Source organism: Micromys minutus (assembly GCF_963924665.1).
Source record: "Micromys minutus genome assembly, chromosome: 11".
NCBI lineage: Eukaryota > Metazoa > Chordata > Mammalia > Rodentia > Muridae > Micromys > Micromys minutus.
In genome coordinates, this window is record NC_137980.1 from 12,011,730 (window position 1) to 12,026,145 (window position 14,416).

Genomic DNA, 14,416 nt, shown 5'->3' on the forward strand with positions numbered 1-14,416 from the left:
GCAAACAGCAAAAATAAACTGGTGGCAACTTCCCTGGTGAATAGCAAACTCTACAGCAGTGTGTGTCTATACGTCATTTTGGTTGTGTGGATCGGTCGGATGAATGACGGTTCTAGGAAAAATCCTTGCAGTAAAGGAGGCCTGAGATAGCACCTCATTTACTAGTTTATCCTGCTTTTCTTGGTTGTGGCAGGGGTGGGGGGGGGTTATTTGCACTTGGATTCAAAGCAGTTTGTCACCACAGGGTTTTTACCTGGCTCTACAAGAATAGGAGCCACCCTTACAGTTTTCTATTCCGAATGCTTTACAAGGCAGTATGACTGAAAAGAACCTGCCATGGGCTGAGATATTTCCAGCCCGGATAACCATTCACATGCCCCTCCTTCCCTTCCCACTGTAATTTTGGCTTATTTTACCACAAAATCATACAGTCATAAAAAGGAAACGCTGCTGTGGGGAATGTAAATAAGCCCAGGGCTTGTCCTATGAGTTTGCTTCTAGTTTTTTTCTCAGTTTTATAAGTTCAAATGAAGCTATAGAACAGTGGTTCTCAACATGTGGGTTGGGGCCCCTTTGGGAGTCGAACAGATAGACCCTTGCACAGTAGTCGCCTAAGACAATCATAAAACACAGATATTTACATTATAATTTAGAACAGTAGCAAAAGTACAGTTCTGAAGAAACAACAAAGATAATTTATGCATGGCAGTCACCACAACTCTGGGAACTGTATTAAAGGGTCCAAGTATGAGGAAGGCTGAGAACCACTGCTGTAAAATACCAAATGTCTTACCATCCAGATGATCCACATAGCAATACACATCATAGGTTTCTTGGGGAGAGCGGAATCCGTAGGTTCGGACCCCTTCCTTCCCCATCATGTCTCCATAGCAGCCTTCTCGGGGAGCCCGTATAGGATATCTGGGGAGGGAGAGACCTGGTAAGTGATACTCTCACTGGAAGATTAATACTTAAAAGCATTTGGCTACAGGCCTCTCACCTGACAGTTTGATCAGACAGCCATCCGGCATCGCACTGTTCAAACCCATCCTCATAGGCAGCAAACAGCTGCTCTGGGGTTGCGATGACCGCCCCGATATCCAAACAAGCCTGTTGAGCAGTTGCGAAGTTCAGAGTGTATCTGCTGGTTGCTGCCCTGTAGTGAAACACAACGCCTGCAAAGACAGCAAATCAAAGACAGTTTCAATGCTCAAATCACCCACTGCACTGTGCAAAATTTCACAACCAAATAATATACCAATTAATACAGTCACCATCGCTGACTTATTCTTAGTATGTGAAACTCATGTTGACTGAAGGGACCTCAAAAAGCCATATAACAAGGTGACCTGCTCCATGTGCTCTATCCTGGAAACAGGCAGTATTATGACATTTTGTTTCTCAGAGTGGGGATGGGTAGAGAAAAACAGCAGGCTGTCTGTGTGAGAATGCCTGTTTCATCTTCATTCTGTTCCCTTCTCACAAACTAGTCAGACTCTCTGAACCTTAATCAGCCTTTTCTCATCTAGATCTAATATTTATTTGATTGATCTGAATAGAAGGTAGATTGTTATGAACTATCTATATGTGCACACATTTGTCTGACTAGCCTATTTTTCTATTTCTGATATGAATGATGCAAATGTACAATTTTCATCCCCAAAGAGATCTGAAATAATGTCCCCCACACTTTCCCGGGGAGAAGCAAGGCATATTTGCTTCAAATTTCACTTGGTTGTATTTTAGGTATTGTAACGCGGTAGTTATGAGCTATGCTCTTTACCTCAAGAGACTTCAAAAAGCTCAAGAATGGCTAAGGGCTTGAACTTTTGATCCTGTTATGGGACTTCAGGGCCCTATTTTTATTTTTAACTGGAATAAATATCATGACTCATGAAAATGAACCCAACTGATGGGCCTCAGAATACAGAATTGGGGAAAGGGAATTTTTAATAAGCAAAACTTGATCAAATCAAGTATTCGAGTGCTCAAGATCACTTTCTGTTGTTGTTTGGAATGAATTGTTGTTTCCAAGATATGTGTCCCTCTCCCTCTGACTCTGAGTCCTGTCCTGGGGTTGGCAGGGGTTCACCGTGAGACAGGCGGTCAGACACTCTCGCTCCTGGCATTCCTCATATGCTGTCTCTGTCTCAAGTCAGGTGATGACCCCAAGGGAGCTGTGGAGGAGTTCCAACAGCCATGTTGCAGATGAGCCCTGTGGACCCACACAAAGCGAGCTGCACAGGAACTCAGGGATGGACTGACCGGCAAGGAGCTGGCCTTTTCTTCTCTCTGATCGTTCATGTCTCAAACTGTTACCAAACGCCCATCTCTACCGTCACGTGCCATCTTCAAAACTGTCTGGGAGCACATTTCTACCATCTGTCTAGTATGCACCAAAAAACTTGTAAGCTCTAAGTAAAAACTCTAAATGGGTTTAAAATGGTTTATAGTGGTCAAAGTTTCAAGTAATCTTGGGGATTATAAATCTTCCGCACACACTCTATACTGGTACTGAGAGGAGGTGGAGGGCCTCCCTGCCAGGCCATCAATCCATGTATAAGTGTTTGCAGTCGTTGAAATAACCTGAAGACATCCTGAGGCTAAGGAGATTAGGTGGAAGATAGCCATGGTTTCTAAGCTGCAAGAGGCAAGTCCATTGCTAAGTCTTTAATGACGAAACATTTCTTTTAAAAAATGTAAGAAGCTGTTAAACACTTGAAGAACTTTAGAGAGTAAATGTGGGTGATATACATCTATGCATATGCATGTATATGAAGGTACAATCTTAGGATAAATAAAATCAATAGAACTCAGGGATTTAGTGGTTCCTTGGACAACAGGAAACAGATGAATTTAATGATACAGGATGCTTTATCATAAATTTGTTTGTTGCACTGAAAATTCAAACCATTTCCTTTTGGCTAAACAAGAAAGAGAGTTCTATTAAAACCTCTTTTATGTATTTCTGAAAGGTAAATATTTTATAGGGAAACTGACAGTCAGGGAAAAATCTGTTCCATCATGTCTGGGTATTAGACTTTCGCTTAATAACTTGCCAACACATTCTGCTTCCAAGAGCTGTGGCATTATGTGTGTGCCCAATTAAAGCAATTTCTCTTTGCTTTGTCTTCCAACTTAAGCTTAAGTGACATATAAATCTCCATTAAAATAAGGATAGAGGTTAAATGTGTCATTACAAAACTTAATGGATAGCAAATAGCATGAACGTTACATTTGGTTTTACTATGATTTCTTGCTTTGAGTCAACTGAAAATTCAAATATTGATTACCTTTGTAAGACATGATATAAATCATGCTTAGTATTGCAATGTATATTTTAAATAGCACTTCTTAAAATTTAACTCAAGTGGGTGTGTTGTTGTTTACATTTATTTTGTGTGCTTGCAGAGAGGCACATATAAACACATGCCCTTGTACCATATGGGTTCCAGGAATCATACTGATCTTGTCAGGCTTGGCAGCACGTTTCTTTATGCTGGGCCCACTTACCATTGTTGACTGATAATCACAGTAAGGAGGCTGAGGTTATAGTTTAGTGACAGAACATTTGCCTAGCATGCTTGTGATCTTGCGTTGGACTTTCAGCACCACCAAAGATCACATGATGAGAATTAAGACACAAAGGGGAAAGTTCTATCTATGTATGTGAACATATGTGGTATTTTGAATGAGAATGTGCCCTGGAGCTGAATACTTGGTTGACGGAACTGTTGGAGAAGAACTATGAAATGTGGCCCTCTTGAAGGTGGTGTGTCATCAGGGGTGGGCTTCGATTTTTTTAAAAGTACACACTATTCCCAGTTAGCTCTCCAGCCAGCTCTAGCTCATTCAACAACATGAAGTAACTACTACTTATACACAACCAATCACTCACTTCACCCAGTTAGCTCTCTTAGTCTGATGGCATGTTGCCATGTGCTCCTCACAATGATGGTGGTCAAAGACTCTAACCCTTCATTAAATGTTTTGTTTGCTAACACACCTCGGTCATAATGTTTTGTTATGACAATGGGAAAGTAACTAAGACACCATCTATACAACATCAAAACTAAAATGTAGAATAGCCTTTATAACATTCAAATGCAATCATGTATCATGTCTTGAGGTTTCCAGTATATTTCCTGGATCTTGGGTTTTACTGTACCCCATCAGTGAAGATGCTTCCCACAAAAAGCTACCTGTCCTGAAAGACTATGTTTGCTTTCAGTGAGAAGCAAAGCTTCTTTCTGTTTTCCATGTGTGCATATCAAGGAAGACCCTTGAGTACTGGCCCACACTTCTGACGTGGGTGTCATGCTACAACCTTTCCTACAGATCTGAAATCCTTACCGTCCACAGTCAGTGACATGGTGTCCTGAGTGTCTTCAATCCCATACATGACATCACAGCGGTAGACACCAGCATCACTAGCACGGAGCTTGACCATGGTGAGAGAGGCATCGCCTACATCGTCGGGATGTGTAGGCACGGATACTCGCCCCTTGTAGTCCTGACCAATCTTGATATTCCCATTTTGGGCCACTAGGACAGTAGTTTCCTTTATATCTTTTCCATTTTTGTCCACTTCCATCTTAGACCATTTGATTCTGAGAAATTCACTCGTGTTGTAGTTGGGTGGTAGGGTAGGCAAGGTCGAAAAATGACAAGGTAGGACCACTTTCCCAGACAGAGAGCCTTTAACAGGTGGGCTATCTTCCATTTTGGCTGGAGGAAAGACAAAATATCAGATTACTACTCCTAAAAATCCGATGCTGAGACCATTGAATGTAAGAATGGATCAGAAAGTGCTACCGAGCTTTTATTAAATCTTGAGTGTGTGAGAGAAAAATGAGAATGATTTATGTAGAACTTCAATAATGCCTCATATCAAAGATGGGGTTAGTGATGCTCATCCTTGTCCGCCGAAATGCACAGCTCAGCTCACTTGAAACGTTTGTCACTTGGTATTTAACATGAATGGGAAAAAGATAAAATAAGGCAAGCAAAACCAAAAAATTAAGGGCAAAAGAACTGGGCAGGGTAGAGTCTGAACCCCAGTTTGAAAGATTAGATCAAGCAGGGTCCATACTTGTGCTGACAATCTTAGTTCTCAGGACAATGAGACAAGGGGGTTGTTCTAAGCTCCAGGCTAGAATTAATGAATGAAAACTTCCTCTTTCCCAACCCCTACCCTCTTCTGCCCTTCTCCCCATTCTCCTTCTTTCTCCCAAAAACAACCCAAAAAGCTAGACTAGCAGTTGAAAGGTAAAAAGAAAAACCTTACATTTTTTTGATTGGGAAAAAAATCATTTAGGATAACTGTCAACATTTGAAGGGCAAGTTAGAATTTTTTGACACTACTGGAGAAGACTGGAGAAGGAGCAGGGCTCCTGTGGTAAGAGCCATCTTCTGGTCCAGCAATTGAGGCAGGCCAATTTTCAAGGCTGGCCTGAACTTGTTATGCTAACAGCTCGGAGATGAAAATCATTAAAGGTAGCTACCACATTAACTTAGAGAAAACAAAAATAAATCGGAAAGAAGAATTTCAAACAGTACTTCAAGACTGAAGTGGGGGCATGTCTACTGTTTGAAGAGCCCACTTTGGGCCCTTGTTCCAAGCAAAGACTTCATTATAATGACAACTCCAGCTGCAGTCACTTACTTTGCAGAGAAACCCTGCCTTTTATTGTCCCCTGGCCGGAAAGCCTGCTTGCCTGCTTCTGCTCACCTAGCCCTCCCAACATACTCATTTCTGTTTAAGCTCTTAAACATTTAATGACAACGTGTACACTGGTTACAATTTAACACCACTGCATGCAAAAGAAAATATTCTTTCACCCTTCCTGGATCCCATCCCCCTCACCCCAGGGCCCCAACCACTTTCCAGCCTCCACTGGCTAAGGCAGGGGTAAGAAACGATAGAGATTCTTGCTCTTGCACAAGCAATGCTCACTTCATGAAATGGTGTCCGAAAGAGTCACATCCATATCAAGTGACTCTGTGACTTTTAATTACGGAGGTCTTTCTGACACTGTGCCTGTGATCTAAGTAAGATATACATGTCTCCATGTGAACACACATCCATGACGATGAAGCTCATGGAACCCTTATCCATCAGTTGGGTCTTTTTCTTTAAATTACAAGAAGATATTATTCCCTTTAATTGAGAAAAAGAAAAGAGAAAAAAAAAATTCCACTGCCAAAGACAGATGACGGGCCTAAAGTAGACACAGTGGCTCGTGATTGCTGTCCTGGGACGGGAGGCATCAGGGTGAGGAATCTCTGTTAGCTGGAGAGCAGCCTGCTCTACATCAAAATGCCAGGCTAGCTGAGGCTCTGTCTCCTCCTCCCAACAGCGAGATCAAAATGGAATTATGTCCAGTGTATTTGTGATAGAATCCCCTCATTTATTCCAAAACAATAATACAATTACCTTCAGGATTTGATAACCATTCCATTGCTTATTCTTGAGACAGTTAACACACTTAAAAATGAAGTGAGCTAAACTACTACTTAGGTTTTGGGGGCTTTGGGGTTTGTGTTTTGTTTTGTTTTTTAGCAATGTAATAGCGAGGCAATAATGTCACTTTTGGTGCTTAGAAAATAATGCCTCTAACTTAGAAGTTCTCCCTTTGAAATGAACCTGATTTCTTGGGGAAGATGCCCCCTGAGAGGAAAGCGCAAGACCCCACCTGGCTGAGGACAGATTGTTTCATTATGTCTAACCCAACAGTTTTTAGTATGAGTTATTAACTACCTCTCCTGACCCTAAATTCATCCACGTAGATGATCTTCATCCTAAATTTTCCTTGCTCTCTAGACACCTGCTTTAATCACTGCCAGAACTAAGACCTTTTTTTGTGTTTTCATAATCTCTTTCATTCACCCAAAAAGCGTGCAGGGAACATGCTAAAAATGACCCCACCTGGTTCACATCTCTTTAATTTAGACTAAGAGAAAGGACGCCAACATTTCTGCTTTGTTTAATTTGTTGACCTATATGTTAGGGAGGGATTCGAAGACTTATGAGTTCTGTGTGTAAAAGTCTAATTTATGCTCATTGTACATTTAAGGAATTCATACTTTCCCTCCTAAAGAACCATTTAGTAAAAATAAAATATAGCAACCTTACCACAGATATTGAGAATTTTTTTTAGTAGAAAACAATTTTATAATACTGTTGGATACATGATCTACTCGTCCCTAATAGATATTGCTAAATTCCAACTGTTTTCACAATTATAAATGCATATGGGAAGACAGAGGATTCAGCCAAATCTACGAAGCAGAGAAGCTGGAACACTGTACGTGGCTTAAGCACTATTGCTCTACTGAAGAGCACATTGGACAAAAAGGCAATTTCACAAGGGCTTCATATTGATCTGGCTATTCATAAACGCACACATCTGAAACCCTTTGCTCTAATATAAGCTTACAATGCACCCCAGTCTTCAGAATAATTTTAACAAAAAGATGTGTAGTCAAAGCTTTTGAGTATTAAACCTTGGGTCATAATTCACTGGGACACAAGAACTAATCTAGATGCCTCTAAATATTTTAAGAATTATTTTAGCCATCTGAAGTATAAGGTTGATAGAGTGTGGGCATTTTAAAAAATCTGCTCCCTGCAGGAACTTGTCTGAAGGTAATAAAAATGTATCCTGAAAAAAAAAAAAAGTTCACTGTTCTCACATATGATTTGTGTTCTAAATGATTGCAGTAGAGGAGAAAGCCCTATGTAATGAATGGCTCATTACTTCTTATTCTGTGCATAGACTCTGCACAGTAAGAATGATGTAAACTCCATCTGTGCAGAGACAGAAAGAGGGCTCCAGTCAAATATCCGGTTGAAAACGTTGGGATCTATCTTGCTCTTGTTTACTTCTTAAACTCATGACTCTATGCTCTGTTCCACATTACTGGAGGGATATTAAAATAAGTGGGTGACTTATCAATGATTAGGCTGGTTTCCAATACAACAGAAATTGTGAAAGCAAAGGCTTCTTCATGTGCTAAATCCAACACTTCAGTATGACATGCTTAAGGTGAGCCACTGAACTTTAGCATCCTATGGCCACCCAGAACACAAGAGAAAGCCAGGTATTGGCTCAGCTGCTGCTGCCTGTCCCACTGTGAAATTCCTTTTCTGTGGGTCTAAAACTTATATATGTTCTGCTTCTGCCTCTCATGAGAAGAATTAAATATCACTTGAGTTAACTAAAAGTTAATCATGTATTGTATAAAAGATATACAATACATATAGCAATTGCATGGTGTTAGCTGCTAGAGTTTTTGTTTTTTTTTTTTTTTTTTTTTAATTCTAAGGCAGAAATACACCACATGTTGCTTTCTTTTCATTATGCGAGTATTTCAAATGAGTGATGTCTTACTGTGGTGTTCACTGTGTTTCCTCTTCTATTATTAGCCAACAAAGGTTTTCCTGGCCCTCCTCTACACTCCCTGCCTTCCCTGGGCACTGTTAATCTTTCTCTCTGCTCTCTTTATGTACTTCTTGGAAACTTCTAGTAAGACAGTTTTGGTGGTATCAACAGATAATGGAGTCTAGACTCCCCATCCTCAGACCCACCACCTGAAGTAAGTTATGAGTACCAAACCCAGGCAGCCACAATAATCATCCAAGTCAACTCCCTGATACTGCACACGGAATAAAAGCTGGTCTATACTGTCACTGACAGATAAGCAGTGTAAGACAATGGTGACTGCGACTCTACTCAGCTTCCCCTTTTCAACCCCTCCCTTGGATGCTTACTTTTGTAATTGTGGGAAAGCAATTGTACTTCTCAACACCCCAGCGACCTCCTTATAGCAAGGGGGTAATGGATGTTTTGGTTAACCAATGTTAAGCACTTAAAATAGCTTCCAGCTCCCAGTGAATCCGGTCTACGTGACTGGTGTTGCTACTATTTATATAAGCTCAGCTCGGCTTATCTCCCTGTCTATATGTCTGCTTTTCTTTTGATCGCTCCTGTTGGTGATTTTCCTGTTGCTCACACCCGTTTATCTTTTTAACTTAAGGTCAAATCTTAGAAGGCCAGCAACTCTGCATTCTTATTTCAGCTTACATGTTTCTTTCTCTCAGAGACCTGACTTGCTTCCGTCAACCAGAACTGTTCTCTGGATGTCATCCTGCGTATTTCCATCATTATGAATGATTATTTGTTTATTTCCAATTCATATTCATTTTAAGTTTAAAGAAAATAAAGACAGCATCTGAGTTATCCACCGATCTATCCTCAGACTCCTAGACTAACGCCTGGCACAGAGAATGCACTTAAGAATATTGTTGGAGAATGGAAGGACGGACAAATAGGTGGGTGGATGGGTAGGAGAACATTTGGAGGGATGCTAAACCTTCCCAAGGAGTTAGTTAAAATATCACTGAAGAGAAGCACAGAGGGAGTGCTTAGCAAAAGAGTCACATGTGGTGAAAGAAGAGAGTCAAAATTCTGTGAATGCATGAATGATTTCCAGAAGTCTGGAGCATGGGTGTCTAGGAGCTAAGCATGTAGAGAACATGAAGCAGGAGTAGGTCCATGAAGTTCTTGATTGTCTCCTTGAATACACTAAGAACTGAATCAGTTCTGTAGCCTCCTCCCTAAATAAAAAGATAAAACTAAGAGACACAGCACATGCGTACTTACTGGTTATCGCCTCATGAACAAAGACAGAGATGGTTCTGAATACTTGCTGACAACAGTTTTTAATTTTCCTACCTTAGAAGTCTAGACTTCATGATTTAATTTTGTTTTGATAGAAGAAAGTCTTGAAAAATTCGTATAGCACTAAATAGAATTATAAGTATTCTCAGTGCTCTAAAGGAATCTTGTTACACAGTGCAACTTGGGGGCCAGGCATGCTAGCTCATATTAGGAATCACAGCATTTGTAAGGCTGAGGCAGGACACTCATGAGTTGAGGCTACCTACATTAAGTAGTGAAACCCTATCTCAAAAAACATAATAATAGTCTAAGATGTTACTGAAAGATTCACTTACAAGAGTTTATTTTTGTCTGATTGATTTATTAAAACATTCCATTTGGTGATATGATTTTAAGTCATAATCTTGAGCAATAAATAGATTTTTCAAAAAGATTCTTCACTGTTGTGAGCCCATATTATAATTCCATTCCCCAGTCTTCATTCACATATCAATAAATAAAGAGCTGCTCTACTCACCTTTATGTAGTGCATGTGTTAATAATAGGCTTGAGCACATCCATAAGATGCGGTTCATACTTATCAACATCTTGTCCTAGAAATGAAGAGAAAGAAAGTGTACCACAAGCATTTATGGTGGTGGCAGGCCATCAATCACATGTTAATAAGGTGCTGGGCGCAATAACTGAGGCAGTCCTCTGTGGGCTGTAAACACGGGAGGCTTGAAATAGAAGACATCACAAACGTGCTAGTTACTAATTTGGATCACAACTTGAGACACTGGTCACCAAAGTAATTCCAGGCCTCTGCAGGGAACCGTAGGACACATAGTGGCCTCAGCTAGTCAGGCCATAGGAAGAACACTAGGTTTGAGAGAAGGGACTGGCTCTGGCTCTGGAAGATGTCAGCAGCAGCAAGAACTCCGCCTTCTGAATGTTGTTGATGTGTGTAAACACAACACCACTGAACAAACAAGACAAATGTATCCCAAAGAGATGCTAATTACAAAGTGACCAGTTTTAAAGCACTCAACAGCTTTTAAGTTTCAAGAGTAAAGAGTAAAAGAAGATACTTGCACTGGAAGTCAAGAAACACTAACCTTGGCTTGGCCACTAATTTGCTGTGTGCTTTGGGATAGACATTTAACCATCTGAGTCACAAAATGGGACCTTCCAAGTCTGGATTTGTAGAAAACATCCTATTAAGGATAAGTACCAGGGGTGTGTGTGTGTGTGTGTGTGTGTGTGTGTGTGTGTGTGTGTGTGTGTGGTGGGGTATTACTAATTAGATTTAAATGTTTCTCGAAGACACATGCTTTAAAGGTTTGGGCCTCAACTTGGCTTCCCTGTAGTTGGATAAACATTACATTATAGAGGTGGTACCTAGTGGGAATTAACTAGTTGTCAATAATGTGTTCTCAAAGGGGAGGGATAAGGATATCTTCCTCCCTGTGTTTGCCTTTCCACTCGCTTCCATGAGTAGCACATTCATTCCACCTCATGTTCCCAGGCATCACATGCTACCTGGCCACAGGCCCTTAAACAAGGCCAATCAATCATCTACTTCAACCTCCAAAACGGTACAGCCAAAAAAAATCTCTCTGTATAAGTTGATTGTCTAGGCTTTTTGTAATGGTCTTGGAAGCAAATTCATGGGCATATTATGGTTTGAATAAATTTAAGAATGCTTTGTTACAGCCAAAGTTGTCTTCACTGGCTCATATGTAAGTTGCTGCTCTAAAGAACTCCCTTTGCCTTCCTTAGAAAACAAATTCTGTATCACCTAGGAAACCTGGACTGAAATAAGTAAATGTTGAAGTAATACAAGTCCAGTTTGTGCTCAAATAAAATTTAATACTCTATGACAGCTACTCATTTTTCTTTAATAATATTCTGCATTTGTTCTTGCTTTATAAATCTCAAATACATGCCACAACCATACTCAAGCCAAACTATAAAATACTGTAATTTGAGGTTTTTCCTATAAAGACACCTTAAACTTAATGTACCATGTATCTCCCCTTTTCCATCCATGGATCTGATAAATTCAGAGAGAAAGATGTACTGAGGATTTTTTTAATTTTTTATTTATTATATATAAGTACATTGTAGCTGTCTTCAGACACATCAGAAGAGGGCATCAGATCTCAGTATCGATGTTTGTGAGCCACCATGTTGCTGGGATTTGAACTCAGGACCTCTGGAAGAGTAGACAGTGCTCTTAACCACTAAGCCCCCTGTACTGAGCATTCTTAATTAACCTTGGCATCTAAATGGACTCATCACATAATCACAATAGCATGGTACTAGATCTCACTATCCACTAACTGGGAAATTCATAACATTTCTGGATTTCTTACAAAGCGGTCCAACAATAGGCTATGGCTTATAGGTCTGTGACTGTCCCTTGTCTTAATGGTGTGACATCATAGAAATAAGACATTAAGTTCACAGGCAAGATATTTAAGTCATAAAATGTAATCCTTGAATATTAATTTAATCCAGATAGAAAAACTTCTTTTACATATAGTTCTAAGTAACACATTCTTTGTTTCTTTAAAGAAAAAATATGGGGTTTTCCCCATTTTTCTTTCCTTTTGTCCCCAGGAAATCTTTATAAAGTATTTTTTAAATGTCTGGACTACAGTGCCAAACAGACTTCAATTCAAATTCTGCATTTTTCTACGTAAACTTTCAGACTGTAAGTAAATGTATATGCCTCTCTAAAATTTGTTTCTCTCATCACTTAAAAAGGAAATAAATAGGCAGTGTAGAAATGATTGATAGACTGAAGATAATCATAGCAAATGTTGCTCATTCATACCTAAAGCATTCACTACTTAGTGGTCCTTATTAAAATTAGTAACTCAGGCTTCCTAGATAGTCTTTAATTCTTGCTTCACATCATGAATGATAAAAGAATTTGAAGCGCTACATCATACTTTGGGCTACCTCTACAAAAGCAGTATATAATTTTACCCTTATGATAAACTGCTATAACTTAGTGTTGCTTTAATGATTACTTTAGAATGTATTTTGCTGGCCAGAAAACTGGCTCCGTGGGGAAAGGCACTTGCTTCAAGCCTGAGGATCTGAGTTTGGTTGCTAAGGACTCCTTGGTAGGGGAGAACTGACTTTCTCAAACTGTCCTGTACTTCATCCACAAACAATAAATAAATGTAATAAAATGTACTTTATAGTCACTATAAAAGACTAGGCATCCCGAAGGCAGAGCTACTTACTAATCCCACAATATTTTATGATTCAAGGTTCAATACCCCTTGATCAATACTTCCTCTTTGAAAGATCAGTAAATCATTATGATTGTTAGTATGTCTGTGGGGATAATTGAGATTTAGATACATATGTAACTGTCTATTTAAATATAAATGTTGGCTAGTAATAATGTTGGACATATGTCAATATTCAGACAGCCAAGTATTACAATAACAAAGAAAAATGGCATGATCCTGACTCTGGAATATATCTTCTGCATTCTCATTTTCTACCCAGGAAAAATTCTCAAAAACTCACTCCCTAGATACCATGCTTGATCCTTATCAATGTATCATTATATTTTTCCAAATTAAAGAGAAAAATATGTCATCCCTACAGTAAGTATTCTCACCTGCTGAGAGTCTACCATGAAACCTAAAGGAAAGAATGTAGTCACATTAAAAACACAGAGATGAAATATGTTTTAGCTGCACTGATATGTTATGTGAATAAATTGCTCCACTGTAAATACAACTTCTAAAACTAAGTCCCAGGTCTCCAACTTCCTTAGAAACTGAACCAGATCTAGCGACAGCACTCTATTCTAACTGTCCACTTACCAACACTAAGCACACTGGGCCCTCCCAACTTGGAACTTTTGTGATGGAGGTCCCTGGAGCTCCAACTAGCCTCCTCGACCTCTGCTCATGCGTGCCTCTGTCAGCACATTCCCTACATTCAAACTGAAGGATGATTAGTTATGGCTTTGGTAAATATAAAATATGTCCGAGAGCTGTTCCGGATATTGGGTGTCTCAGACCTGTATGTTCATGGCCTCATCATTAGTAAGTACACGTGGACAGACATTTCCCTTTTCTTTTCCAGTTCCATGAGATCCTCACCTGTGTTTGTAATTAAGCTACGACACTTCTCTTCTGCACTTGGTCCTAGGGAGTGAGAAAGGCGAACCTCTTTGTTTCTAGCATGGTTCCCACCCCCATTTTTGTTCTGCTGCAGAAGGTCTGTCTTGTAAGTGTGGTCTGTTAGTGATAACAAATCTCTGTACATGGAAAGTCTGGGGCGATAAGAGAGCCAGAGGTCCCTATATTTAGGCAGATACTTCAGGAGTGGAGAACAGGAAAAAGCCGGAAAACAATCAAGGCCAAGCTGACAGCAGCTGTTGAGTTTCCTGGGAGACAAAAGACAAGGTCAATGGAACTTGTATCGCTGTGAAATGTCTGCAGAGAAGAGGGACACATGATACCAGCGAAGGGCTGCCAGAGTTCTAAAAACAGGCATTTAGTATTTCCCCTTATTCTTGTAGAAGCCTAGCGGACTGAGGGCTAACCTGAGGAAAAAGACACAGTGGCTTTATTCTACCATCCTGCCAATTAGCTGTTCTGGGCCAAGAGTTGTCTTGGATACCTCAATGGCAAATTATATATAGTAAGCATTACATGTTATACTATCTTACTTGGTAGTTTATTATTTCAAGAAGAATCTCTGAGAGATGCCTTATG

At 39.9% G+C, this 14,416-nt stretch overlaps 1 protein-coding gene across 4 annotated transcripts in view; it reads right to left on the bottom strand.

Moving 5' to 3' along the window:
- Window positions 1-10,270, bottom strand: part of VCAN (versican) — a gene marked incomplete at both ends in the record, with an annotated part of 75,013 nt that extends 64,743 nt beyond the window's left edge. For all 4 annotated transcript variants that reach the window (XM_080924673.1, XM_080924671.1, XM_080924672.1 and 1 more), the window contains 4 exons: window positions 794-921; window positions 1,001-1,175; window positions 4,354-4,728; window positions 10,201-10,270. In XM_080924673.1, the coding sequence (XP_080780799.1) occupies window positions 794-921; window positions 1,001-1,175; window positions 4,354-4,728; window positions 10,201-10,270 (748 nt within the window). The remainder of the gene's footprint in view (window positions 1-793; window positions 922-1,000; window positions 1,176-4,353; window positions 4,729-10,200) is intronic.
- Window positions 10,271-14,416: the final 4,146 nt, after the last annotated feature.